This window comes from Panthera onca, chromosome A2, assembly GCF_046562875.1.
Source record: "Panthera onca isolate mPanOnc1 chromosome A2, mPanOnc1 haplotype 2, whole genome shotgun sequence".
Taxonomy (NCBI): Eukaryota; Metazoa; Chordata; class Mammalia; order Carnivora; family Felidae; genus Panthera; species Panthera onca.
In genome coordinates, this window is record NC_138340.1 from 1,327,659 (window position 1) to 1,355,187 (window position 27,529).

General features: G+C 60.7%; 3 protein-coding genes across 10 annotated transcripts in view; 1 reads left to right on the top strand and 2 right to left on the bottom strand.

Moving 5' to 3' along the window:
* Nucleotides 1-6,305: 6,305 nt before the first annotated feature.
* MOB3A (MOB kinase activator 3A) lies at nt 6,306-21,862 on the bottom strand. 5 transcript variants are annotated; one of them, XM_078443690.2, is made up of 5 exons: nt 17,553-17,716; nt 16,746-16,905; nt 11,811-12,357; nt 8,822-9,024; nt 6,306-7,506 (listed from the first exon to the last, which is right to left on the bottom strand). In XM_078443690.2, exons 3-5 carry the CDS (start codon nt 12,229-12,231, stop codon nt 7,477-7,479), a joined length of 654 nt encoding a protein of 217 aa, XP_078299816.1. In that variant the 5' UTR covers nt 12,232-12,357; nt 16,746-16,905; nt 17,553-17,716; the 3' UTR covers nt 6,306-7,476. The 5 variants fall into 5 exon arrangements, with proteins under 5 accessions (XP_078299816.1, XP_060485772.1, XP_060485773.1 ...); XM_060629789.3 differs by lacking the exons at nt 16,746-16,905; nt 17,553-17,716 and adding an exon at nt 21,530-21,862; XM_060629790.3 differs by lacking the exon at nt 16,746-16,905.
* A 96-nt stretch (nt 21,863-21,958) lies between these two features.
* Nucleotides 21,959-25,047, top strand: IZUMO4 (IZUMO family member 4). Of its 3 annotated transcripts, XM_060629783.3 has the most exons (10): nt 21,959-22,271; nt 22,382-22,462; nt 22,561-22,632; nt 23,232-23,258; nt 23,356-23,431; nt 23,615-23,662; nt 23,745-23,759; nt 24,118-24,135; nt 24,386-24,400; nt 24,724-25,047. In XM_060629783.3, the coding sequence occupies exons 1-10, from the start codon at nt 22,058-22,060 to the stop codon at nt 24,812-24,814; spliced, it is 657 nt and encodes a 218-aa protein (XP_060485766.2). In that variant the 5' UTR covers nt 21,959-22,057; the 3' UTR covers nt 24,815-25,047. The 3 variants fall into 3 exon arrangements, with proteins under 3 accessions (XP_060485766.2, XP_060485768.3, XP_060485767.2); XM_060629785.3 differs by lacking the exon at nt 23,232-23,258 and having other exon boundaries at nt 21,977-22,271; XM_060629784.3 differs by lacking the exon at nt 23,745-23,759 and having other exon boundaries at nt 21,979-22,271.
* Nucleotides 25,048-26,063: 1,016 nt separating this feature from the next.
* The window catches only part of AP3D1 (adaptor related protein complex 3 subunit delta 1), a 37,325-nt gene continuing 35,859 nt past the window's right edge, over nt 26,064-27,529 (bottom strand). For both annotated transcript variants that reach the window (XM_078443688.2, XM_078443687.2), the window contains exon 32: nt 26,064-27,030. In XM_078443688.2, the coding sequence (XP_078299814.1) occupies nt 26,935-27,030 (96 nt within the window). In that variant the 3' untranslated portion in view covers nt 26,064-26,934. The remainder of the gene's footprint in view (nt 27,031-27,529) is intronic.

Here is a 27,529-nt window from a genome sequence, read left to right on the forward strand (position 1 = left end):
CCGTCGTTGGGGGTGGGGGTGCGGGTGGGGGAGGGGAAGGCAGACCCCGGTCTGGAGAGACTCTCCCCAGGTGGGTGCAGCAGGAAACATCTAGAATGTTCCAGCAGTACTGTCTCTTGGGATGAACGGCTGCAACTACCTCGTCTGGCCCAGTCTCTCTCTTGCTGGCTCTGACGAAGCATGAGGCCGTGTTGAAGTGGCCCATGTGGCAGGGAGCCGAGGGTGGCCTCTGACCGACAGCCAGCAAGAGACTGCAGCCCTCAGTCCTGTAACTGCCGGGAGCCGAATTCTGCCGACAACCACGGGACCTCAAGCAGGTGCCTCCCCAGGTGAGCCTCCGGGTGAAAACACTTAAAAGAGAAGTAACTTTATTTAAAACAAAAAATTTTTTAATGTTTACTTATTTTTGAGAGAGAGAGAGAGACAGATAGAGCATGAATGGGGGAGGGGCAGAGAGAGAGGGAGACACAGAATCCGAAGCAGGCTCCAGGCCCCGAGCTGTCAGCCCAGAGCCCGACGCGGGGCTCGAACCCATGAACCGCGAGATCACGACCTGAGCCGAAGTCGGAGGCTCAACCAACCGGGCCACGCAGGCGCCCCGAGATTCTCCCGTTTCAAGTGCGCAGCTCGGGGCTGTCGGACACTCAGAGTTGTGCCCCCCTCATCACTGTGTGTCCATTTGGAAAGAACAAAGTGTGAAGATGTTGGTTTGCGTCTTATGTGAGGTTCTTCTGTGTTCGCGGGAGAATCAGTCTGTGTCTCTTGTGGCGTCGGGCGATGGCAAACTTCCGTAAGAGCCGGTAGTGGCTGTTTTCAGCTCTGTGGGGCTAGGGGTCCCTGTACAGACGCTTGGCTTTGCCACCGTAGCGCAGGGGCCCCCTGGGTCATAGGCAAATGAATGAGCGGAGCCGTGTGCCGATAAAACTTTATCTACCAAAACGGACAGCGGGCTCCATGCAGCCAATCCTGATGGGTGACTGATGTGTTTAATTTTGTTGTGAGCTAGTCTTGGGCGCTTGCTTTAAAGTGTTCATCCTTGCTGTTTTCCGAATTTTCGTTCTTTTGTAGATGATGTTTATCCTGTCTTTGTCTCTCTAGTTAATCTGAAGGGATATATATTAGTTTTCATTTTATTAGTGGCTAACTATCTGCGTGTACATATACAAACGTATGTGTGTACGTATAAGCATATTGAACTTAATTTTGCCAATATCATCATCTGTGAAATAGTATCTACGGATTCTGGCCTTAAAAACATGAATATATTCAGGGACACCGGGCTGGCTCATTCGGTGGGGCATGTGACTTGATCTTGGGGCTATGAGTTTGAGCCCCATGTCGGGTGTAGAGATTACTTAAAAATAAAGTCTTTAAGGGGTGCCTGGGTGGCTCAGTTGGTTAAGCGGCCGACTTCACCTCAGGTCACGATCTCGCGGTCCGTGAGTTCGAGCCCCGCGTCGGGCTCTGGGCTGACGGCTCAGAGCCTGGAGCCTGCTTCTGATTCTGTGTCTCCCTGTCTCTCTGCCCCTCCCCCGTTCATGCTGTGTCTCTCTCTGTCTCAAAAATAAATAAAACGTTAAAAAAAAAATTAAAAAAAAAAGAAAAAAAATAAAGTCTTAAAAAAAAAGAAAGAATAGATCCAATTAACATCGTCTGCAAATGTGAATCTCTGTCTAGAAATTGCAGGAGAATCAACTTAAAATTTAAGAAGCCAGTTACTGAATCAGTTCCAAAAGCAAGAGGCTTCCTATATATGTCAGACATAATCATTTAGAAAGTACAATGGGAAAAAGGACGTCATGGAAAAACATTCATAGTAACAACCAAAAATAACTGGGAATTAACTTTAAAAGAAACGTGCAGATATGAAATGTCCAGAACAAGCAAATCCACAGAGACGGAAAGTGGATTCATGGTTGCCAGGGGCTGTGGAGTGGGATGGGGGTCACAGCTCATAGGGACAGTTTTTTTTGTTTTTTTTAGGGTGATGGAATATTCAAGAATTTGATGTTAATGGTCGCACAACTCTGAGTGCACTAACGACTACTGAATTCGTACTTTAAAATGGCGAATTTTACTTTTTTCTTTTTTTTAAGTTTTTTTCAAATTTTATTTTTAAACTTTTAAAATTTACATCCCAATTAGCATATAGTACAGCAATGATTTCAGGAGTAGATTCCTTAATGCCCCTCCCCCATTTAGCCCATCCCCCTCCCACACCCCCTCCAGTAACCCTCCGTTTGTTCTCCATATTTATGAGTCTCTTATGTTTTGTCCCCCTCCCGGTTTTTATAGTATTTTTGTTTCCCTTCCCTTATGTTCATCTGTCTTGTCTCTTAAAGTCCTCATATGAGTGAAGTCATATGATTTGTCTTTCCATCCCTGTAGTTGCAAATGGCAAGATTTCATTCTTTTGGATTGCCGAGTAATACTCCATTGTGTGTGTGTATATATATATATATATATATATATATATATACACACCACATTTTCTTTATCCATTCATCCACCGATGGACATTCGGGCTCTTTCCATACCTTGGCTATTGTCGATAGTGCTGCTATAAACACGGGGGTGCATGTGTCCCTTCGAAACAGCACACCTGTATCCCGTGGATAGATGCCTAGTGCAATTGCTGGGTCGCAGGGTAGGTAGTTCTCTTTTTAATTTTTGGGGGAACCTCCACACTGTTTTCCAGAGTGGCTGCACCAGCTTGCATTCCCCAAAATGGCGAATTTTAGAGTATGTCACGTGTATCATTTTTTTTCAGTAGGCACCATGCTCATTGTGGAGCCCAACATGCGGCTTGACCCTCACGAACCGTGAGATCATGGCCTGAGCTGAGATCAAGAGTCGGATACTTAACTGACTGAGCCACGCAGGCGCCCCTCAATTTTTAAAATCATATGAAGAAAAGAGAAAGGAAAATGCACTGTGCACAGGTGCTGAGTGCTGGAAATGACAGAGGGACGCGTGTGGCCGGGGTAAATGGAGAGATACGCGGGACCGTAGGGATCGACCTATGTTCCAGAATGAACCTGGAACCACATTATTATGCAAATTAACCATTTTCACCAGAATCACAGAAGCAAGTTTTCTGGAACTGAAAGGAATTTTAAAGTCCATCGGCAATCTATACTTAGAATAGTCCAGAAAATATTAAAAAACAACAACGAGGAATTTATATTGGCAGATACAACCATTACTCTAACTTTACAAGGTACATTAAAATTGGAGCTGGAGGAAGCTGCTAGAAGACCCAGAAAGAGCCCCGTGTAAATACATAGCACTCCTGATCTGTGCGGAAGGGCCACGCTGTGCTGCAGTAGGGGTTCCTTGTTATTTAAAAAATAAAAATTCCGGAACGCCCGGGTGGCTCAGTGGATTAAGCGTCCCACTTCGGCTCAGGTTGCGATCTCATGGTTCGTGAGTTCGAGCCCCGCGCCGGACTCTGTGCTGACAGCCTGGAGCCTGCTTTGGATTCTGTCTCCCTCTTTGTCTGTCCCTTCCCTGCTCATGTTCTCTCTCTCAAAAATAAACATTAAAAAAAATAAAAATGTCTCTAGAGCCTTACCTCACACCATACGTGGAAATGAAACTCTCAAGTTTATCTAACGTTTAATATTTGAGAAAAGAAGAGGGGCACCTGGGTGGCTCAGTTGGTTAAGCATCTGACTCTTGGTTTTGGCTCAGGCCGTGATCTCACAGTTCCTGAGTTTGAGCCTTGCTTCAGGCTCTACACTTATAGCTCGGAGCCTGCTTGAGATTCTCTCCCTCTCTCTCTCTCCCCCTCCATGCTGTCCCTCTCTCAAAATAAATAAACATTAAAAAAACCCCCAAAACAGACAGGGAGCCAGGGTGGCTCAGTCAGTTAAGCATCTGACTTTTGATTTTGGCTTAGCTCATGATTTCACGGTTCAGTTTGTGAGATCAAGCCCTGATCAGGCTCTGTGCCAGCAGCTCGGAGCCTGCTTGGGATTCTCTCTCTGTCTCTCTCTGCCCGCCCCCCACCCCCCCGAACAAATAATAAATAAATAAACATCTACAAAATAAAAAAAGAGGAAAACCATGAAGAACCAGGAGAAAACAGAGGTGAATATTTACATAAAGGCCTCCCCAGCCAAAGTTTGTAAGCGTGTCACTAAGGGCAGAAAATGTCGAGGAAAAGAATGACCAAAAATGTGAAAGCTGGTAAAGAGAAGAAAAAAAAAAAGTATGTTGAAATGATCATAAACAAAGTTAAACAAGAAACCAGGAGAAATTTGTGTAACGTATATGACAAATTATATGCAAAAAAGCTTTTATAAGCACGTATTATTAAAGGGTCTCTACACCCAACATGTAAAGAGTTTTTAGAAACCAATAAGAAAAGACCACTTTCCAATGGAAAAAAAGGACAAAGGATATAAAATTGGCAATATAAACGGTCAACGTGCGGTGAGAGTGTTTTCCTATCAAATAGGTAATGACCCAGTTTTGGGAGGATATAAGGAAGTGGGATCCCTGAACCTGTGTAGATGGGGATGTAGATTAGTGCCCCCTTTCTGCAGGGTACTCCACAACTCATCAAAATGTCCCCCAGGGTAATGCCCTCTGACACACACAGATACCAACCCTGGCATTTTACCTGTATCCACAATCGGGGATATTTATAAAGATCTGACTAGAAAATTTACTGTCGCCAAAGTCACGGCAACAACCAGGAGGCATCGGTTAACCGATGGGGCACCTGCACGGTGCGTGCCTGGGCTTGTCCACACCGCCTGTCCGCCTGCGTCACCCTGGGCCCCCACCTGCCTCTCCACTTGGTGGTCAAGACCAGAACCAGCATATCGGTCCAGTGCGTCACGGTCGGTTTTTAGGACAAAGAAAGGATCCAAGTCATTCCCACCTTGACTTTGCTTCCACCTCAGGAATCACTGCAAAGCAACAGGGCCTGGGGAGGCTCCGGCGAGGGCTGGTGCAACTAAGGAGGGGGTTCTGAGGGGTAGAGCCCGCCCCGGGGCGACTTCCAGTGACAGGGGCTCCTGATCTTCTGAGGTGGCCTCGCCCAGCTGTTCCCGAATTACCAGAACGTTCCTTCACGAACACCAGAGGCTGCCTCCCTCGTCGTTTCCACGGGAATGATGTAGATTCCCGCCACTCCTAGGAGTCCCTGCTGGCCAGGAGGGGGCTTGGCCAGCGGTCTTGTCCAAGCAGCCCCGCCGTGCCCTCCCTCGTCTTCCCCGTCTGACCACATCTCCATGCCAACGCCTGCCCCCCATTACCTCTCCCGGCTGGACAGCTTCTGGGGTTTTGGCGTGAACCACGCACCCCGTTTGGCCTCAGATTCCTGCGTTCCCAGCAGCCCGAAGCAGGGGGGTGTCTTAAGGCCACACACGATGGTTCTCTGATGGTTCTGGGCTCAGAAGTCCTTACACCCAGGTGTGGGCAGGGCCGGTTCCCCCAGAACCCCAGGGTCATCCCGCCTCAGGGACCTTGACAAGGTCCCCTCTGTGCCATGAGGCGACAGGTCCCAGGACCAGGAAGGGGACATCTTTGGGGGTGATTACAAATGATAATAGCAGCTCCCAAATTTTTAGCTGTTTCTGGAAATTGTGGTGCATTTGCAAAGTCGATGGGTAAGGAGGCCATGGCTCCTTTAGAAGGTGTTTCCAGATAACGTGATTCCCGAGAAGCCGCTCAATTCCCACGGAGACAGCACGCCCTCTAGGGGCGAGAAGCCAGCCCTGCCCTGGTTCCTGCGCAGCCCTACCCACCGCCGCTTCGTCTGCTCCCACTTGCCAGAGACCCATGCCTGGGGGCCCCGGAACCGGGGCACGTGCATTTGAGAGGGACCCCATCTTGCACAGAAGAAAGAGCAGTCGGGGTGAATGACTCAGGTGTCCGCTCAGAGCTGGCTGCCCAGAAAACTCCTGGCTGGTTCTGCCCTATCACGCTGCAGTGGGTTCAACATTTTCTGGCTCCTTCTCCCGCACAGCCGAAAGGCAGAGTTAAAATTGTGCCTAAGCACTGGCGACACTGACGAAACAGAAACGGGGGACAGAGCACGTGCCTTCCCCACGGTTCTCAGCCTGCTTTCCGGGGACTTCCATCCTCCCACCCCACGAAATCCTAACTTCACCCATAGCCTGGGCGTCTGTTTACCTATCTGGGGCACTCTGGCGGGCACACCGGCCATCGTGACATCTGGGATCCCTCGCCCCTTGGGGATGAGGGCACCCTGGGGACAATGGCCGTGATGTGTCCCAACACCGCCCCCCCCCCCAACCAGGAAAATGGAAATGACCACCAGCAGCCGCAGGTACAAAAATGGCACAATTTATTCTGATGCTTGGGTGGGAACACCCGTGGGCGGGGAGGATGCAGAGGGTCCCTGCCACCGTCCCCGGCCTGGCCGCACGGCGGGAGCAGCTGGGAACCCTGGGGCGCACAGTGGTTCTGCGGTTTGGCTGTGGTCTTGCATTTGAAGGGGCGACATTCGACTGGACAGTTTCCTCGTCCTGGGAGGCTGTCTTGCCAGGCGCCCCCCTGAGCTGGGCCCCGGAGGCTTCCAGAAGGACCGAGGCCCGAGCTCTTGTTAATTGCACTTGTTCGGTGTCGGGTGACGGTGCCCCTCACGTCTGCGAGCATCCCAGACACCCAGAGGTACTGAGTCGGCACGGTCCACACTGGAAGGGCAGCCACGGCGAGAGGCCACGGAGCATGTGTGGGCAGGCAGAGGCACGAACTCGGGGCAGAACGGGGCTTCCCGCGGTCGCTTCGGTGCAGCCCCCGACGGGGCCCTGGCCACCCCTCCCAGGGTCCGTGGGAGACAGTGGTGGGATCCGGATCCCACAGCCACACAGGGCCACGCAAACAGAGGGTTTTGATGTGAAGCCGGCAGGCTCTGCAGAAGGACTAGTTCCAGCTACCATCTGGCAAGACTCAAAGATCCCGCCCAGGAGAGCGGTTCCAGGGGACTCATCCTGTGTTGTCCACACGGGACAGGGGATATTTTTCTAAAGGGGGAGGCAGGCTCACGTATAGGAAAAGAAAAATCGTATCTTTCATGATCCACGAAGGGGCCCGGGGGGGCCGGGAGGCAGGCCGTGGGGTCCCTGTCGTACCTGTCGTGAAGCAGACACGGGGCTCCCAGGCGCCGGCTGCCCGCAGGGCACAGGTCCGTGCGGGCCCACTGGGCAAACGCAAGTGCTTTACAAACACAGTGGGTTTTCCCAGGTGCCCAACACATACAACCATGGAGTCCAAGTTCAATGCCGGCCGAGGAGACGGGCTCAGGGTGGCCAGACCCACGGCTGCTGCATCTGGGATCGGGGAGGACTCGACCCTGGCGCTCAGCGTAGCCGCGACAGCATGGAGCTCCGATCACTTGCTGGGCTTTCTAGAAAGCACGGGCCCATGTTCCGGAGACGTGGCCCTCAGGCTAGAGTGTCCCCTGGGCACTGCCTCGGTGGCCGCAGGGCCGAGCGGCGCTCAGTGGCACATCCGTGCAGTCATTTCTTTCTGTTAAGAACGAGCGGGACGTCAGGTATCGAGACGAGGAGGACAGAAACCACACCCCAGAAAAGCAGATCCGGTCTCAAGGGACCCGCAGGCTTCATTTTACGCCAAACTGTACGAACAACGGAACAGATAACCGGGTGGGGGGGGGCCCCAAGCCATTCTGTGAAGGGCCAAAAAGGCAGTGTTGTCGAGGGTGAGCGGCTGCGGCAACGCGTAAACGCTAAGGCACGAAGACATCTTGCCACGTTCTGCACGACAGCAAGACCCCGGGAGCCTCGGTGTGCAGGAGCAGCGGGCAGATCAGCACCAGCCCACGTCCTTTACACACAGCCTGGGGAAAACAGCCTGGGGAAGTCTCGCTGGCCCCAGAAAGAACTGGAAGCATCGATACGGGAGAAATGATGAGGGTATCGAGGCACGAAGGCAAAAAAAAAAAATCGGGGCACCTGGGTGGCTCACTCGGTTGAGCATCCGACTCTTGATTTCAGCTCAGGTCGTGAGCGTCTCGTGGTCGTGAAATCGAGCCCCACACTGGGCTCTGCGCTGACCGTGCAGAGCCTACTTGGGATCCTCTCTCTGCCCCTCCCCCACTTCCTCTCTCTCTCAAAATAAATATGTAAACATTAAAATGAACAAGCAAACAAACTGAGCCTCCTTTAAGCGTCTGACTTCAGCTCAGGTCATGATCTCTTGATTCGTGAGTTCGAGCCCCGCATCGGGCTCTGTGCTGACGGCTCAGAGCCTGGAGCCTGCTTTGGATTCTGTGTCTCCCTCTCTCTCTGCCCCTCCCCCACTCGCGCTCTGCCTCTAACTCAAGACGAATGAACATAAAAAAAAAAAAAAAGAAAGAAAGAAAGAAAGAAATCATTGCTTGGTCTCCAGCCAGGCAGTGAGGACAAGGGTGGGGGAGACTGGGATGTCCGGGCCCGGCCACTGGGCCGCTGGTGTTTGCAGGGTGACCTCCCCAGGGTCCCCGAGGGCATGGCAGCCGCATCCCCGCCATGCCCGCCAGTGGGGGGCACGGAGCAGCCAGAACCAAAAGAAAGCCCGGGGCGGGGGGGGGGGGGGGTGGGGGGGGTGGGGGTGGGGGGGTGGGGGGTGGTCCCGTGTGCCTGCCAGGAACCCAAACGGCCCACTCCACTCGAGTGTCACTGCATCACAAATTTGGGCCCGGGCCCAAAGAACCCCCCTCCGCTCCCCTCCGCTGACTTCGGGCTGTGGAGCCGCGGGCGCCGCCGCCAAGCCGGGCGTCTGGGCCCTGCGGGCCAGCCCGGGACCCCGACGTCCCCCCGCCCGCCGGTCCCGGCCCGCTCACCAGCGGCTCGAGCTCCTTGGTGTCGATGAGGCCGAACTCCTTGACGAAGTAGTAAAAGTGCTTGTAGCAGGTGTTGACGTGCGCCTCGGAGCCCATCTGCGCGATGCGGTCGAAGTGGTGGATGTACACGTGCACGAACACGCGGAACAGTCGCGACAGGATCTTCCTCACCACCTGCAGGAAGTTCTTGGGAAACGGCGTGCCTGTGGGCGGGGCGAGAGGCTCAGCGGGGCGGGGCGCCCACCTCCCCTTCCGGACCCCGCTTGGGTTCCGGCCCGTGGGCGCCAGCGCCGCGCGGGTTTCCGGTGAGGCTTCTGGTCCTTAGCGGACTCCCTGATGGGCTCCCGGTCCTCCTGCCCCCACCCCCGGTTCGTCTCTACCACGTCCTCTCGTTGGCCGGCACCGACGCTTCCTTGGGCCACGGTGGGTCGCGTCAGGCGCCCCCGCGTGCCCCTTCCACCCCCATCCGTTCACGTCCCTCCGTCCCGCGGCACGGACGGGGTGCAGCCAGCCCGGGCAGGTGCGTGCCCGGGACCGGAAAGAGCGAGGGGCCCCCGTCCCCGACGTGAGGGGCTAGCAGCCCAGGGAGAGGACGCACAGAGACGCCGCGCCCTGCGGGAAGCCCCCGTGTGCCGGGCGCACGTCCCCCAGGTGGACACACTGGCGCGTGCGGGATGCGGGTGCGGGAAAGCTCTCAGGACGGCGCCGCAGCGAGAGCGGGACGGCCAGCCAGCGCCCCACGCGGCAGGGCCCACGGGGCTGTCCTCTACCCGGAGGCAAGTGGGAGGGACAAGGCTCTCTACGAGTGGACTGTGACCGGTGCAGCCTGACCCTGCGCGTCCCGGGTGCCGCCCTGCTTCCTCCCCTGTATCTGGGCCCAGGTGGCCTCTCGGGGCAGGGGAACGATGGTGCCGGCCCTCGGTCACGGGCAAGCGTCCGAGCGTGGTGAACGGGACGTTCCCGGCCGACTCTGTGGAGGCTTTGCTCAGGCTCACTGAGGCCTGTGCACGTTCCCCGTCCCTCGACTCTGGACGTGAAACCGAACGGTCTGTGGGTCCCTGCGGAGCAGATGCTTTCCTTGAAAGCCCCTGGAAGCCATGCGGTGGGACGGTCACCTCAAGGGCTGGCAGTCCCCACGCGCTGGGGCCCCTCGTAGTGGAAAGAGGCTTTAAGCTCAGAAGGAACATCAGGCCCACAGCAAGCGGACAAACGGAGCCCCGGGGAGCCCGGCTCGGCACCGAACCCACACGGGGCCAGGGTGTGAGGCCGCCCCGGCCCCCGCTGCGCCTCTGTCCTAGGACGGGAGCCGCCAAGGGCGCTCCTGGGTGAAGGGGGGCAGTTTAAAGCAGGCTGGTCTGGATGGGCCTGACACAGAATCTCCCAGGACTAAGCCGCACACGCTCCTGAGGACTCTCCCGCGGGGTGCGAACCCGGCCCTGTCTGTTCTTACAAATAAAGTGACACCGGGACACAGGTGCACCCGTTTGTTTATGAACCGCCTACAGCAGCTTTCGGTCTATGACGCAGACGTGAGCCGTCAAGACACATACCGTGTGGCCGGCCAAGCCGGAGAGATTTACCAACTGGTCCCCATGAGGAAAAGTGCGCAACCCCTGGTCTGACATTAAGAGCACAGGCTGGTGGCTCGAGACCCAAGCGGACGCACAAGCGTGAACGGAACCCACACGGGAGCCAGGATGAAGCGTGAACCCCGTCCTTCCCTTGCGAAGCCACAAACCCAGCCCCAGGGGGCGCCCGGCACACGGGACACCACTCTGCGTGAAGCGTTTCCTCTGCCTGCCTGGCCAGGGCCCTGCAAGCCTCAGGGTGCCGCTGGCCAGGCCGGACCCCCCACCCGATGTGACCGTGTGGGACGGGCCTGGGGCCCCGAGAGCCTGAAGCACAAGGGCCTGCATGAGGCCTCAGGGTCCCACTGGACGGCTGCGAGGCACCTGCCAAGTTACTTTTCTCTGCCTCTCGTCGGTATCCTGTTCGGTAAGCTTAGGAGTCACCTTCCGTGGCGAGGGGCAGGCTTGGGGCCTCAAGCTCTAGGGTGCCGCCCCCCCAAGGAGCAGGTGGGACCTGTTGGGGTCCCAGCAGGGCTGGCGGCCACAGTGACGGAGGGACTGCACACGCAGAGGGGGCCCCGGGGGCTCGGCCTGAGACCTGTCTGCCCTGCTGCTGCTCGGGGATGCCGTGTCAACGCTGGCGGGGACAGTTGAAGCCGTGTCCCAGGGAGTCTCCCGGTGCCACTGTAACAAACTATCACCGGCCTGGCGGCTTAAATGCCGGAAGCCACAAGTTCCGAGTCTGTCGCTGGCCTGATATTGGTCAAGGTGCTGGAGGCACTGTTCCCTCCGGAGGCTCCGGGGTCAGTCCGCGTCCTTGCTGCCTCTGGAAGCCCACGACCCCTTCCCCCTTCCCGGCTGCCGCGCCACCTTCTCTCTCAAGTCGGATCTCGCTCTGCCTCCTTCTCACAAGGGCCCTTGTGACGACACTCAGGCCGCAGCAGGACGATCCAGAGTCATCTCCCATCTCAGGGTCCTTAACTTAAAGAACAACGTGCCCACCGCGCACGCAAACGTCCACAGAGGAAAGTGCCCACCGCGCACGCGCATGTCCACAGACGACCGTGTCCCCCGCGCACGTGCACATCCCTCGGCCGTGAGCAGGAGCGAGGCGCCCACCCCCGCTGCCCCGCGGACGGACCCTGAACACGACGCTCAGGGTGGGAACCAGACACGAGAGGCCACGCGTGTGAAACGTCCAGAACAGGCTCATCCACGGACAGGAAGGGGGCTCAGGGGTGCTGGGGGAGGGGGTACTGGGGGAGGGGGCTCCTTTCAGGGTGGTGGAATGTTCCAGAACCAGTTGTGGCCCTTGCATAAATCTGCAAACATACTACGAAACGCCCCTGAAGTGCCCGCTTCAGACGGGCCGACCGTACGAACGCGAATCCTACCCGCCCGGCCCGGCCGCCCCGACTCACCAACGTGGGTGGGAAAGAGCTCCTCGTTGTTGATCTGCACCTCGATCCAGTCCATGAGCAGGTCCATGTAGCGGGGGGCCGACAGCGCCGTGGGCTTGCGGAACTGGTGCTCGTCTTGCCAGCGGTACTCGTACTTGGGGCCGCCGGACATGACCGGGCAGGACTGCTCCGTGCACTCGTCGCCGATGGTGCCGTAGATGAGGTTGACGCGGTTGAAGAAGTCCACCACGTGCACGGCCACCCAGTCGCTGAGCTCCTCGCCGGGGGGCAGCTGCACGGCCAGCTTCAGGTCGAGCCCCGCGTTCAGCGACGCCTGGGCCTTCTTGTGCAGCTCGAACCGCTGGGTGCCCGGCTCGAACTTGCGCTTGGGCCGGAAAGTCTTGTCCTTGTTGAAAACCTGCTTCAGGAAGGGGTTGGACATGGTGGCCCCGTGCCCGGCCCGTGCTCCCCGGCGAGGCCTCTGCACAGTGGCCCCGGGCAGGGCGCTGCTGTCAGCTGCGGGGACGGGGGACTGGAGATTCGCGGCGTCCCCGGCCTCGCCCGAGATCTGGAACACAGAAAGGGGAGAAGGGTCACCTGTTTCTGGAAACCCTCTTCCGGAAGCACAAGGGGCTGGATCGGGAGGCCCCCGAGACTCGTGGTTTTCAGTTTCACGGAGAGGGCGCCGGTGGACACAATGGTCCGCCACCTCGGCAGAAGGCGCTGAGGCAAAGCCCCCAACGAGCCAGAGCTGGCGGAGTCCTGCTGTACAGGGGGAGGGGTCGTGTGCAAAGCCGCGCAGCGGCCAACGGAGACCGCAGCAGGTCAGTGGCGGCCAAGGGTGAAGGGAGGTCTCCATCCCTGGGACCTGCAAACGGACCTTATTTGGAAAAAGGTGCTTTGCGGAGGTGATTGAGCATCTCGGGACGCGCTCCTCCTGGTTATCCAGGTGTCCCTAGTCCGATAACGGCTGTCCTCGCAGAAGGACACGCGGACACACGGGAGAAGGCTGCATGAGGATGGAGGTCAAGGGGGGGCACCAAGGATTGGCCCGCACCGCCAGGGCCAGGAGAGAGCCGGGAGCAGACCTCACCACCCTGAGGGCATGCGCAGAAACCGCGCTCCCGATGGACGGACGGGAATTCTGGGGGGACACGCTGCCCCACAGGGCCTGCCTAAGAGGCCCGGGCGAGCCCGTCTGGGTCCTGTGTGTCCAAGCTGGGACCAGGATGGGTGCCCACTGGCTTCTGGGGACGCGGCCCTGCCCAGGGCGGTGAGGGCCCTACTCCCCCTACTCTTCCAGCCTCTCTCTGTGCTCCGTGTCCTGTTACCTGGGACAGTACACGCCCCCGTCAGGGAGTGGGACAGAGCGCAATGGAGCACGTGAGGCCGGGTGCTCATGCGGGACACAGTCACCATGCTGTGCCTGGCACTGCCCATTACCCCACACTGTCCCGGGAGCGAAGGCCGGGCTGCGATGGGGGAGGCCGGGTGCCAGAGTGGCAGGCGGGGCCGGGGTCCTGGGAGTTCACCAGACAGAAGGCGCAAAAGGGGAAGCCCGGGGAGAGGCGGAAGTGCCAGGCCCCGCCCTGCGGCCCTCCGTATCCCTCCTCCATTTGCTGCCTACAAGTAACCGTTTACGACTTCACCGCAAATGCCCACCCCCGCCAGCTTCTCCTTTACTTAAACTGGGGGGGGGGGGGGAGGCTCGTTCCTCTGACTCCACCCCTCAAGATCCAGCACGTAGCTCTAGGAAAGTACCACAGACTCAGGGCTCCTAACAGCCCAACCGTGGTATCAGAAAGTTCTAGAGGCTGCAGGTCCGAAACGGCCCTCCTGGGAGTCCTCGCCTTTCCCGGCTTCCAGGGCGTCACATCTTCGGCCATCAGCCCACATGGCTCTGGCCTCTGCTTCCCTCATCAAGCCCCCTTCTGCAGGGACCCCACTCACCCCCCAGCCCCCACGGCGGCCCCCACAGAGAACGTGCAGCACAGGCACTACCTGTCCGGGTGCAGGGGTCCCCAGACTCCTGGAGAGCCCGGATGAGTGCACACAGCGGCCCGGGATGCAGGGAGGGTGACCCAGACGGCGGGCTGGCAATGGGGGCACCTGGGCTCCCAGCAAACACTTAGAGCTGTCGTGGCTCCACCACGGCCCGTGGCCCTCTGTTGCCGGGATGTGGGAAGAAGGGGCCTCCCGGGACCCTGGGCCCTGACGAGGCGCCCCCGGAGCCGGCGACTGCATTTCTGGGGCCACGTGCGGCCTGAGCACCTGCCTCGCCAGAACTGGGCCGACTCTGTGCCCGCTGTGGCCGAGCTGGGAGCCCCACCTGAGCGGTTTGGGCCGTGTGGACTCTCGGCCACGAGACTTAAAGAGAGATTGCTCGCAGCTGAAGGGCGCCAGCACCCAAGCATAGCCTCGAGAGCTGGTCCTTCGGCGGCCACCGGGGGCCAAATGGGAGGTGGCAGCAGAGATGCAGGGACCCCACTGCCACCCTCCCGCCTGCTCACAGCTGCCCAACCCGGCCAGCGTCGGCCTTGTCCTCGGTGTGTCCCCAGGGCCTGCTCCCGGGGGCTGAGGCAGCACCTGATGTGCAAGGGCGTGAAGCAGGCTCCCTGCCCTGGTGAGTGGGCAGGAGACGGTGGGAAGGATAAGGGCCTCCAAAAGTGTCCCCGTCCTGGTTCTGTGACCGGGAACCTGTCACTTCACGTGGCAGAGAGGACCCTGTCAAGGCCCCTGAGGCGGGGGTGACCCTGGGTGCCCCAGGGGCCCAGCGTCCTGGCGAGGTCCTCACGAGAGGGAGGCAGAGAGATGGGCAGACCCCGTGCTGCTGGCCGGGAGGATGAGGAGGGGCCGCAGGCCCAGGATGCGGGGCCTCTGGAAGCCAGAGAAGGGGGGAAAGGGGGCTCCCTGGGGCCCGGGGGGGGGGGGGGGAGTCCTGCCCACGCCTGGGTGTTAGAACTTTCCAGCCCAGCCCTGCCCACCCCACTTTGAACTCACGACCTCCAGAACTGTGAGATGACAGAGGTGTGTGGCTCCAGGCCACGGAATCTGTGGTCACTTGCTGCAGGGGCCCCAGGAGACTCAGGAGCCACCAGCTAACAGGCCCTGTGGAGTTTCATAACGAGCCCGGGCACAGCGACTCGCTGCTGACGACACCGCGGCAGCCCAGCCTGGCTACCCGTGGGCCCGGGCCCTTCCTGCCTGTGGCGTGGCTGGCGAGGCCTCCCACCCTCTGCGTGGACAGGCAAAGCCCCACCACTCCTCTGGGCCCAGATGAGCCGCGCTCAAGGCGCAGGAACCGCGCAAAACACAGAAGGTGAGCATCAGGGTCGCAAGAGCTGACCGGAGACAGCGGGGTCAGAGGGACGGAGAAACCAGCGCTCCCACGACAACAGCCGTCACCACAAAGCCTGTCACCAGCGCCAGCGAGGACGGGCAGACCGGAACCCTTGGGCCTGGCCAGTGTGCGCGTAAAAGGCAGCGACCACTGGGGACAACAGCCCAGCACGGGGCTGCCCCGGGGCCTAGCGATGCCTCTCAGATCCACGGGCAAGACAGGCGACGCGTGCACACGAAACATACACGCGTGTTCGCGGCAGCGCAATTCAGAACGTTCACCAAAAAGTGGAAACAACCCAAACGTCCATCAACGGGTGACCACATGAACCAGCTGGGTCTGCCGCGCACGTGCACGTCCTTGGCTATGAGCAGGAGCGAGGCGCCCACCCCGCCGCCCCGCGGACGGACCCCGAACACACGATGCTCAGGGAGGGAACCGGACACGAGAGGCCACACGGAGTGTGAGTCCGCGGGTGTGAAACATCCAGAACAGGCCCATCCAGGGACAGGAAGGGGGCTCGTGGGGGCTGGGGGAAGAGTGGGGGTGACGGCTGATGGGGACCGGGTTTCCTACGGGGTGATGGAATGTTCTGGAACCAGAGGAGGTGCCTGCACAGCCTTGTGAACTGAAGACACAGGGCTGTGCGCTGTTGATGAGTGGGCGTAAGGCACGCGGATGTTATCTGAGAAAGGGGGGGGCACGGGCAGGCCTCTGTCCGGGGCCCTAAACGGCTGAAGCGTCCCTGTTCGCTCGCACCGAGGCCGGCGTGGCTTGTAACCTCCGCTCACGGGGCCCTGGAGCAGCCACCGAGAGGCACAGAGAGTAGACGGTGCCGGGACGACTGGAAGGAGGGAGGTCCCGTGATGACCCCCGGCCAGTGGCTCGAGGCGCCTGTGCTCTGACAAGGACACGGGGCGACAACGGAGAGAAGCGCGTCCGCTTCCCTCCCCAGGGTGGCCCGGGGGCTCTGGCACCATCGACGCTCCCGGCCGCCTAGGTGGATTCGGCTTTACGGTCACCCCCAAGCAGTGCGGCACCGACAGCGGGCCCACCGGGTCTCCCTGGGGCACTGTGGGGTGGCATCCCCGCCCCCCGTCGTGACCAGGGTCCCCTGGGGGCCGAGTCACCTCGGGCGAGACCCTGGATTAGAAGACCATGTCTCCGTACTGCCTGGTCAACGATTACTTAGGTCGGAGTTTCCATCCTGGCGGCGGGTAGGGGGAGGGGCCAGAGCTGGCCCCCTGGGCTGTGGGTGAAGCCACCACCCTTTCTGCCCGGCCGCGTGCCGCCACGACGGGCCCCCTCTCCATTATTCGGGCCTCTGCCGGCCTAACCCAAAGCCAGTGCCAGCCCCCCTCCGGGCCGGGGCCGGTCCCCACTGCGGCCCTGTGAAGCCTGCACAGAACCGGTGTGGCCGGGGCAGCCGACCCTCCCTGGTTCCAGCGGGAGGGCCTGGGCGGTGGGAAGGTGGTGCCTCAGAGGACGGGGCGCAGCCACACCCACCCCGACCCTCTGTCAGACCGGCCGTGTGCCCCTGGTGGGCCTGTGCTGGACACGCCGGTGCGGAACCCGCTCCCCGCCTACGCCCAGTAACGCCCAAGCGGCCTGCACACCTGCCCGGGGGGTCGCGCTGCAAACCTGGCCGCTCTCAGGCCCCTCTGGGGACAGGTCAAGGGACAGGAATCCCCTGTGGGCCACCTTCTGCTCCTCTGACGACGCGGCTTAAATACTTCCTCGTTCGAGGTCTGTCTTCAACCTGCAGACTCCCTTCCGCTTGAGGAGACAGGGTGGGGGTTATGTCCAGCCAGACGGGGGCCACCGCAGCCCCTCCTGTGGGTCGCCTGATTCCCCGGCTCCTTATTCACCGCGGCTAAGCTACGCCCCGGACAGCAATCCCGGGGGGGGCGAGAGAAACACAGCCCGCCAGTGCCCTGTTGTCGCTTTTTACCTGGGGCCTCCCGGGGATGGCTCTGGGAGTTTAAGCTGAGACCCTGTCACCTGGGGACACAGGACAGAAGCACGCCGTGTGACATGGGAGTGCGGCCTCAGGGGTACTGCAGGACGGTGGTCTGTCTGCACGCCTTCGTGCCACGGACGAGACGCACACGGGGATGGTTCTGGAAGGTGGGGCGGGGCAGGGCAGTGGGGGGCTTACGGGGCTCCTGCCTGCTTTCGTCTCTTCTCAGGAAGTGGGAAGGTTTTTTAAGTGGAAGCAATGATTTCCTAAAAAACTTCCCTTCTACCCCCAGGATGGTAGAATTCCCCTCAAAAGCAAACAGCTTTCTCTCAGGAACACATGCACCCCCCTCCCGACCCCCGGCCGAGGGGCGGCGGCCCCCAGAAGGTGCCTGTGCCTTGAGGGGCGGCAGGAGCCCAGGCTGCCGGGGGAGCCCCCCCACCGCCGCCCCTGGTCCCATTACCAGCTCTTCCCGGAACACCTCCGCGGTTGGCGCAGGGGAGGGTGGGGCAGGGGATTCGGTGCTAAAGGCTCCGGGGGCTGTCCTGGTGCTTCCCACAGACGAGATGTGGCGGTGCTCAGAAACTTCTAGACTGAGGAAGGTAAGCCGACAAACTACCCCGCCCCTAAGCACACCCTCCTCACCCCCCCTTTTATTCTGAAAACCAAACACAACACAGTCCCTCTAAGCATCCCCTCCCCCCCCCCCCCCCCCCCCCGCCTCGCAGAGGCCCAGAGCTGCGGCTGCCGCTTCCTTCCGGTGCCCCCACACCCTGCCCTGGCCCTGGCCCTGACATGCCGCCGTTAAGGGGACCCTGCCCTGGAGCTGGGGCTCCAGACAAACGAGCCCCAGCCTCAGAGGTCGGTCCCGTATGTTCCAGATCAGCAAACCCCGGCTCCTGGCCCAGCGGCTGAGGTTCAGCTGGAAGGTGCCGGAAGCCCAGGCTCTGTCCTGTCAAAGGCCACACCCCCCGGCGCTGTCTTCTCAGTGTCCCCACCTCTGGCTGAGTGGGAAGGCCACCTGCCGTCCTGCAGGACTCACACAAAGGTGGCCCCAGCCCCCCGCCCCCCCGGGGTGTGCGGCTTTGCTGGCATCCAGCCCTCACGTCTTTGTTTTCGGGGCCAAGTTCCCCAACTTGTCCTGCAGGAAGTGGTTTGCAGAGATCACTCCAGGCCGGGTGCCATCGAGGGGTTCTATATACTCCCGCCCTCCCAGTAGTTCTTTTATGGTTTAACCAATTGTGATATAGTTCACACGTAAGTAACTTACAGTACACAATTCAACGGTTTTTAGTAAGATCGTAGAATAGTGCAATCATCACCACTAATTCCAGAACGTTCTCATCACCTCAAAAGACTGCCCATCAGCAGTCACTCCCCATCCGTCTATCATGGGTGGAATCGTGTCCCCCCCAAACGGATGTTCAAGCCCTAACCACTGGCACCTGTGAGTGAGCCCTTGTTGGGAAACTGGAATCTTTGCAGATGTCAAGATGAAGTCATACCGGACAGGGTGGCCCTAAATCCAAGGACACACATCTTTACGAGAACCGGGAAATCCGGACAAACACTCGGAGAAGTCGGCCATGTGACCGTGGATGCGTCGGCAAGCCGAGGGACGCCCAGGATGGCCTGTGACCCCCAGGAGCTGGGAGAGGCAGGAAGGGCCCTTCCTGGAGCTTTGAGGGGCAGATCGTAGGGCAAGTAGGAGGCGGGCCGGGGATCTGAGCCCAGGACTCCGCGCCCACTGCCTGCGCTTGGGGGGTGCTGGGTGCACTGGGGCCGCCGCGGACGCTGGGCCTCTCCCGCCACAGAGGCAGATATACAAGGACTGTGATGAAACCGTGTCCCCTGGGGACAGAAAGCACAGTGTGACAGAGACCAGGGGTGGCTGTCTGCTCAGGAGCCACGCCTCTTCCTTCTAGGCCTCCGCCTGAGGTTTCAAGGGGCCCTTTCATTGAGCAGAGGCCCGCAGGTCAGCAGGGGAAGCCGCTCCGCTCCCGTCCCGACGCAGACTCCGCTAGCTGGCTGACCAAGCTTCCTTTTAACGTCAGGATGCTCAGGATGTGGACTGGACTCTGAGAAGACCCTGGTCTGAAACGGACACAGTGCGTCCACAGCAGGCCAGGCCCATCCACTCACAGGTGGCGCTCTCTCCAGGGTGCTGTGCCTAGCTCCCAGCTGTGCCAGGGTCTCGCCTGGGGCCGCTCCGGCTCCAGGGACAGTGGGCCATGTCTGGAGACGTCTGTGGCCGTCACGACTGGGGTGTTCCTGGCATCAAGCACGGGGGCCTGGAACGGTGCTCAGCCCCCACAGCGCCCGCACACCCCCAGAGTGACCCAGTCACAGATGTCTTATTTTGAACTCAGGAGACACAGAAACGCCCGTCTCCTTCCCAGAATCTGGCTTCTGACGTTGGATTCCCCTTTTTCGCTTAAGCAATCCGGACCTCGAAATTCTAGGAAATCAGGAACAGGGCCCTCCAGCTGGGGCGTGTCTAAAACTTCCCAGAGTAAAAGCCCAACTTCTAAGCCGGCTGCCTGGGGAATTTTTGTAAAACCCCCACTTTATGAAGTGCTGGGGAAGGGAGAGCAGCGCCCGGAAACGTGATTAAAGGCTGACTTTTCACTGAGCTGTCTTGGCTTTGGGGCATTTGTACATACGAAACAAAGAGACTTAAAACTGTTCAGAAAAGATTCAGGAACTGCACTGGCATCTCTGAGAAGCCCCTGAGGGACTAAAATAACCACTTTTGCTTCTGCTGAGACAGAGGGAGGCGCACCTAGAATTCAACCCGTCAGGTTACTAAGGGCGTCTGGTACTCGAACACCATGCTGGGCGGTGTGCGGGGTAAAGTTGGTAACGGCGCTCTGTCCTTCACGAAAGTTCAAGTAAAAAGTAAGCCATCGAGCCGCACAGAGACACGGAGGAGCCTCAGATGCACAGCACTCGGTGACAGAAGCCAGGCTGAGGAGGCGACACACGGGGTGGTTCCCAGTCCGGGATGCTCTGGACGAGGCAGGACCGCGGAGGCACGGCTGCCGGGGTGGGGGAGGGTGAATGGGAGGAGCACAGGAGTTTCAGGGCCGTGGGTCTACTCCGGACGACACGGTGGTGGTGGGCAGGTGTCCGTGACATTCGTCCGAACCCACGGGGTGTGCTGCACCGGGAGCGACCTCGTGTCCGCTGTGGACCGTGGTTCGTCACGTTCGGTGCTGGGTGGGGATGTCGATAATGGGGCCGCCGGTGCGTTTATGGGGAAAGGGAGTCTATGGGAATTTCCTGTACCTTCCACTCAGTTTTGTTGTGAGCCTAAAGCTGCTCTAAAAAAATAAACTCGACTTAAAATTATGAGTAAGGTTGATTCGATTACGATCCACCAAGCATTTGGTTAAATCTTCCAGTAGTTTACTCTATTTAGGAAGCACCTAAAGCCGCAGAGGACAACGAATCCTGGGGAACAGGAGTTGGATACACATCTGCGGACAGAATGTCAGAAAAAGCACTAGAAACGTGACATCTGCCACAGGCATAGTTTCGAATTTTCCAGGAGCCTCAGTGAGAAGCGAAAAAGTGAAAGGAAGCAGGTGAAGTCGCCGTTAATACCGTATGGCATTTAGCCCCAAAATGCCAAATACCATCTCAACACCTGACGGACACAGAAAACGTCACAGACCCATTTTGCTCTTTGCTGTTAAACATACTTTGTCTCCGAGACTTGTATTCGGCACGTGCGGCACACCCCAGTTTGCACGAGGTGCGTTCCAACTGCACACTGGCCACACATGGCCAGCGGCTGTGGCACCGGGCGCCCGAGGGGTGAATGAGAGAGGAAGCCACGTGTGGGGAGACTGGAGTGATGCATGGCTGTTGTCTGAGGTGGGTGCCCCCAGCAGGGAGGGGAGGAGGCGGGCGCCCGAATGGGGCAGGGGGAGCGGGCACTTCCACTTGCTGCCCCCCACTGGTAATCTGTAGATTACAGACCACCCGCCAGGCGACCCCAAACACGCAGGCGCAGGGGTTGAGCAGTCAACTCGGAAGCACGGGGGTCAGGACCTGGGGGAGACTGCAGGGCCCTGTCCCGATGTTGGCCAGGCCTGGGACCTTCGTTACCACTCCCCGCTGAACCTGTAACCGGGCCAATAGGAGCCCCCGAACTTTGTGTGGGGTGGAAGAAGGCACGAATGAGGAAGCAGCTGGCGGGACCATGTGTCCAGAATCAAGTCCACAACCAGAAAGCGCAAGTGGACTCGCGGGGTGTGCGATATGCAAAAGTTCACGCCCATCGTACCTCTCCCATCCGCCGCTCCCCGGGGACCCCGCCTCCCCGCCGCCCGCGTCCGCCGCTCCCCAGGGACCCGGCCTCCCCACCGCCCGCGTCCGCCGCTCCCCAGGGACCCGGCCTCCCCGCCGCCCGCGTCCGCCCCTCGGAGGACCCACCTGCGGTCTCACGCCCCCACCGGTCGAGCGGGTCTCGCGCCTGCCCCGCGTCCGGCGTCTTCCGTCCGGTCCCCTCCGCCGCCCAGGAGGAACAGCGCCCGCGGCCCGCCCCCGCCGCCCCGCCCAGCCAGGTCCACTTCCGCTACCGGCCTAGGCCTCCCCGGAAGCGGAGCCGAAGGGGGCGAGGCCTAGAGCGGGGGGAGGGGAATGCTCCCCGCCGCTGCGCTCTCTGTTGCCGGGCAACCGGAAACGGGCGGTGACGTCATTGGCCCGGGCCAGGGGCTCAAGGCCGACCGGCGGAGCTGGCGCAGTGCCAGGAGCGCGAGCGGGTCCGCGAGACAGGGCCAGCCCAGAAGGAAGAGCGTGCGCGTGCGCGTGCCGTGCGCGCAGGCAAGGGGCGCGGCGTGGGGGCGGGGCCGGAGGCGGGGCCGGTGCAGCCAGTTGTCCGTTGCGCGGGCGAGGCCGGCGCTGGGGGCGTGGCGCGGGAGGCGCCGTTGGTTGGTTGGCGGGCGGCGGGCGGGGCGGGCCATGGCTCTGCTGCTGTGCCTCGGCCTGACCGCGGCGCTGGCCCGCGGCTGCCTGCACTGTCACGGCAACTTCTCGGAGAAGTTCTCCTTCTACCTCCATCACGTGAATCTCAAGTCCTGGTGGGTGGGCGACATCCCCGTGTCGGGCTCGCTGCTCAGCGACTGGAGCCAGGACACGATGAAGGAGCTGCATCTGGCCATCCCCGCGGAGATCAGTGAGTGCGGGGCCCCGCCCGGGCGCGCCCCCCGGCCCGGCCAGACTCCCGCCAGACCCCGGCCTGACCCCGGCCCGCGCAGCTCACCGGCCTCCCTCTCCGGCCTCCAGCCCGGGAGAAGCTGAACCAAGTGGCGAACGCCGTGTACCAGAAGATGGATCAGCTGTACCAGGGGAAGATGTATTTCCCCGGTAAGGGGGCGGGCGCCGCGCGCGCGCGCGCGGGACACCGAGACAGCTCCCCTCCGCCCAGCGCCGGAGGCTGACCTCCCTCCTGCCTACCCCCACAGGGTACTTCCCCAACGAGCTGCGAGCCATCTTTCGGGAGCAGGTGCACCTCATCCAGAATGCAATCATCGAAAGTGAGCAAAGGAAGGGCTTGGGGAGCGCCGCGGGGGTATTTCAGAAGTCCCTCCGGAGCCAGGGGCCCCGGCCAGGGAGTGGCAGAGGCTGGCGTGACAGGACTGGGGCTTCTGGCTCAGTGCAGCCGGCTCCTAACAGAGAGAAGGAAGGGCAGCTCCCTGAGGCAGGGGCCCTTCCTTCCCGTGGGCACCAGCAGGCGGCCTGGATAAACTCCAGCCCTCCCCCAGCCTGTCCCTGGAGAAGCGGCTGAGTAGGGCTGCTACCCTCCTCCCAGGCTGAGAGCCAGCCTAACCCTAGGTGAGCCTCTGGCAGGGCAAGAAGGCTGGGTCGGGGGTCGCTTGCGGGGGGGCTCAGTCGGTTAGGTGTCGACTTCGGCTCAGACCATGATCTCCCGGTTCGTGAGTTCGAGCCCCGCGTCCGGCTCTGTGCTGACAGCTCGGAGCCTGGAGCCTGCTTCGGGTTCTGTGTCTCCGTCTCTCTCTGTCCCTCCCCTACTCGTGCTCTCTCTCTCAAAAACACTAAAAAAAAAATTAAAAATAATAAAAAGGGTAGGTGGGGGCGGGGGACAAGTGCCGTCAGTGCCCTTGTCCCCACACAGGCCGCATTGACTGTCAGCGTCACTGTGGTGAGTGACCCCCTGCCCGGTCCGTGGGGCACAGCGGTGGCGGCAGCCCTGGAGGCCGAGGCGGGGGGAGCCTGCGGCCGCCTCTCCTGTGTTGCAGGCATCTTCCAGTACGAGACCATTTCCTGTACCAACTGCACGGACTCGCACGTCGTCTGCTTTGGCTACAACTGCGAGTAGGGCTCAGGCTCGGGTGGTGACCAGCAAGGGCCCTGTGCCCGTGGGTCTGAGGCTCTCCTGACACCCTCCCTGTTCCTCCCTGGCCTGTCTCCACCGGGGTCGGGTGGGGTGGTAGCCCCTCAGCAGGCCCTGAGTTCTGGATTTGGGGCGCCCCGTCTCCACGCCCCGTGTCCCCACAGGTCATCGGCACAGTGGGAAACAGCTGTGCAGGGCCTCCTCCGGTACATGTGAGTTGGGGCCCCTGGGCTCAGGGAGGGGACCTTCTCCTCCACCCCTGACGTTCTGATTCCAATCCTGCTGTCGTTGTAGAAATAAGTGGCACAAGTAAGTCCCCTGTCCCCAAACCCAGCATGACTTTTATCAGAGGCGGTGTGCTTATGTGCCCTTGCGGGTGAGTACGCGGAGGGCGGCCACGGGAGGCGGCACCTGCTCCAGTGCTCAGGACCCCAGCCCGCCCTTCCTCTGCGCTCAGCTAGCACCAGGGGGCGCAACACCCAAGTTAAAGGTTTCCATAGAGTCTGGTCCTACCCCTGCCCTAAGCAGCTGGTAGGGCTGTGGTCAGAGCTGGGGGGGGGGCGGGGGCGGCCCATGATGGATGTGCCCCAGTGGAGGGACTTGGGGGCCACAGGCACAGCACAGCCCTAAAGCTTGGGTCTAACTGGGACCCTGTCATGTCTTTCAGACAGGATGACCACACAAGGTAAGGCCCCCGCCCCGTCTGTTCTCTCCAAAACCCTGGCCCGGCCTTCTGGAGGGGAGCACGAGGGAGTCAGGAAAGGGGTGGCACGGGGGCCTCTAAGTCAGGGATGGACGGGGAAGGGCTGGCTAGGGAGACACAGCCGGCAGGGCTCTCTCTGCACCTGGGACAAGCTGGATGTCACCCCTGCAACCACACCCAATGATCACCTCGAATAAACATCGGATCTTCCTCCCCTCTCCTGGATGCACAGAACCACTCCAGCTTTGTGAGTGGCGCGGGGGAGGGAGGCTCTGAAGACCTGGGTGGGCTCTGTAGGCAGGGTTGAGCCTAAGCCAGAGATCAAAACCCAATGGCCAGCTCGCCACAGCCTCCCACCCCCTTTTTGCAGCCCCTTGCAAGAGAGTTGGGCTCGGCCCCGATGCTGTTTAGGGGATGGGTACAGGCCACAAGACCTCCAAGTTGAGCTTTGAGGGTTGTCTGCAGCCCTGTCACATGCCCCAGGCCCGTAGCAAAGACCTTGGTTTGGGGGAGGGGGGGGAGGCGGAGCAGAGAGAGAAGATCTGAGGGCACCCATGTCTCCCCCAACAGTCTGATGTCACCGAGTTTCACATGTCTTGAGCCCCCACACCTGGCCAACTTGACTCTGGAAAATGCTTCCGAGTGCCTGACACAGCACTGACGGCCACCGGCCATCGCCAGACTGGCCCTAGCCTCGAGGTGGAGTCAGGACTCAGCTGGACTGCCCCAGCCTGACCCCACGGAGCAGGCTCACTGCCGCCTTGAGTCCCTGCACTGCCATCAGAGGCTGGGACCGGGGCCGGGGAGGGCGCGTGGCTTTGTATATAGAGGGCATCACCGCCGGGCGGAGCCGTAGGGCTATTAGAGGCAATGATTAAACGTCCCTGTTTCTCATCACAGAGTATCCGTGTTGGGGCAACCAGGGCTGGGTCCCCAGGAAAGGCACATCCTGGTCACGGGCACTGGGGCAGGGCTGACGGCCCCGGGATTTCCATGCCAATTGTACCGCAACCCGTCTCAACACAGCCGGGCAGGCTTGACAGACCCAAGCCTTCGGCGCGAGCGGGTGCTCTTGACTCGCCACGCCGGGCTAAACCTCAGCCGAAGGAGCACAGGAAGCGTCCCTAGCACGTCGTTTCCTTTCGCAAACACTCACGTGCGTTATGAGAGACCCACGGTAAATGGCTTGATGCGCCTGGCAGGCGAGAAGTCGGGGACTAGTCCTGCCAGGAGCAGGTACACGGAGGTCAGAAGAGTCCGCAGGGCCGGGTGGGCGTGGAACACCAATCCGGCAGGCTGTGCGGGCCGGTGGTCTTACCGGCCAACAACGGCCTCAAGGCGTCAATGGGGCCTCTGCTGCCCCAGTGCTGGTGAGGGAGCGGAGGGACCCGCGAGGGGTCTGGCTCGGGCGGGCGATTATCAGGAAGAGAAGCTGGTGGAAGGCGGGGGCTGCCCGGCACCGGGTCCGCGTAGGGGTCGGACGGCTTTCCGTCTGCTGACCCGGCCTTACCGGTCCTGAATTGTCCCTTGGCCACATGGCGTCAGTAAAGACAGTGGCAATGTGGCAAATTGAAGCACGGGCAGGGCCTGCCTTCCGGCACCTGCTTCTGCCGCTCACCTACACACCCGCCGCTAGTGGGGTTCCCTGGGAAGGGAAAGGAGGGTGCGGTCCGCGACGTTGGTGGACCTCCCGTGGGTGGGGTCGTGGCTCCCTGCTGGGGCTTAGACCGTGTGTGGGGATGACCTCACCTCCATCACGAAGGGAAGGGCGCGCTCGCAGGTGGGGACAGGGACCCCCAGCACGCTGTGTGACCTCCCGAGGGTGCCCCAGGCAGCTCGAGGATGGTCCGGAGTCCCTCTTGTAACCGGGTGTGCACACCGGCACAGACAGGAGGTGCGACAGACAAACGTCTGTGTTACAAGTTTATTGGATCATCTCGACACAAAATCATTACAGCAGCGTGATATGTCTCTCTGTCCTTTATCTGGGAATGTCGATAGCAAATCAATTCTTATAGAACACATCATACAATTCTGAGGTTCTGGAATCACTGCACAGGATTCTGTAATAGATTACCCTACATGCTAAAGTGACAGTGTTCGTCAAAAGGAAGTTACGTCATTGAGGACCATCATCTCTGACGGGGTGGTCCGGGGTCCCCTTGCCCCGCCCCGTGAGGTGCATTCCAGGGGCCGGACCCCCGGCCCCCCCCCCCCCCCCGGACCGGGCCTTCCCCGCAGTTGCGGGCACGGTGTGGGACAAAGCCTGGGGAGCGTTCGGCGACAGGAGGGACCTAGAATCGCAAACAGTCCCCACCACTCGCCAAACACCACCGACCGAGACACATTTCACTGGACAGGAAAGAAATGTAAACCAACAAGGTCCAGGCCCCACTCCGTCAGGGATCCCGACTAGACCCCACCCCGGGTGGCAGCCGTGGCAACGCATGAACACGTGGGTGGGACGCGGGGAACACGACAGCAGCCTGCACGGCCCCGGGGCCACCGGGTGTCCTGGCCCGCGGCCGCGAGGGAGGAGGGTGAGCAGGCGCCCCCAGGCAGGGAGTGTGGGGGCCGTGGGGCACTCGGGTGGCCTCGCGGGATCAGGGCGCGCCACCCCACACGGTCCACCGGGCGCCGCAGCCGGCTCCTCGGGCAGCCTCGGGGCTCCTCGCTGAAGAGACGGGAAGAGGCAAAGTAGGAACGCTGACAAGATGCGTCAGTACAGCGTGTCACCTCGCGACCCGAGCGGGGGCCGGGGTGGGGACGGGGGGGCCGGGCTCAGCACTCGGCCAGCGTCGCTTTCATCTCCGCCAGCAGGTTGCTCAGCAGCGTCGCGTCGCTGCACTTCCCGTCCACCGACACGGACTTCTCCCCCTGGAAAAGGGGAATCGGCCGTCAGGCCTGTGCAGGGTGTGGAACGCGACGCCCAGAGGCCGCCTCGTGGCCGAATGTGCCGTTTGTGTCTGTCACCACCTCCCTCGGTGCTGGTGCTTCGCGAATCCAGACAAGGGAGGTGCCCCGGAGCGCCACCCCCCCCCCCGCCCCCCGCCACCGAGGCTGGGACCGGAGAACCCCAATCTGGGCAACGGCCCACCTTCTGGCTGGGGGGCCTTGGGGAAAGCGGCCTGTAAACGTGTCTGCGAGCCGCTGTCCCCCTGGTCCCAGGGCCGGTGCCCGCGTGCGGCAGCTCCGACAAGCGGGACAAAGGTCACAGAGACAGACGAGCGCTGGGACCAAAGGTCAGGCACCTGCAGCCCATGCCGTGTTCCCCGCGGGATTAACAAGGCCCCGGTTACTGAGCACCCAGAGACCCGGGAGACCTCAGCTCAGCTCTGTGGAAAAGGCAGCCAACGGCCAGGCCAGGACGAGGAGG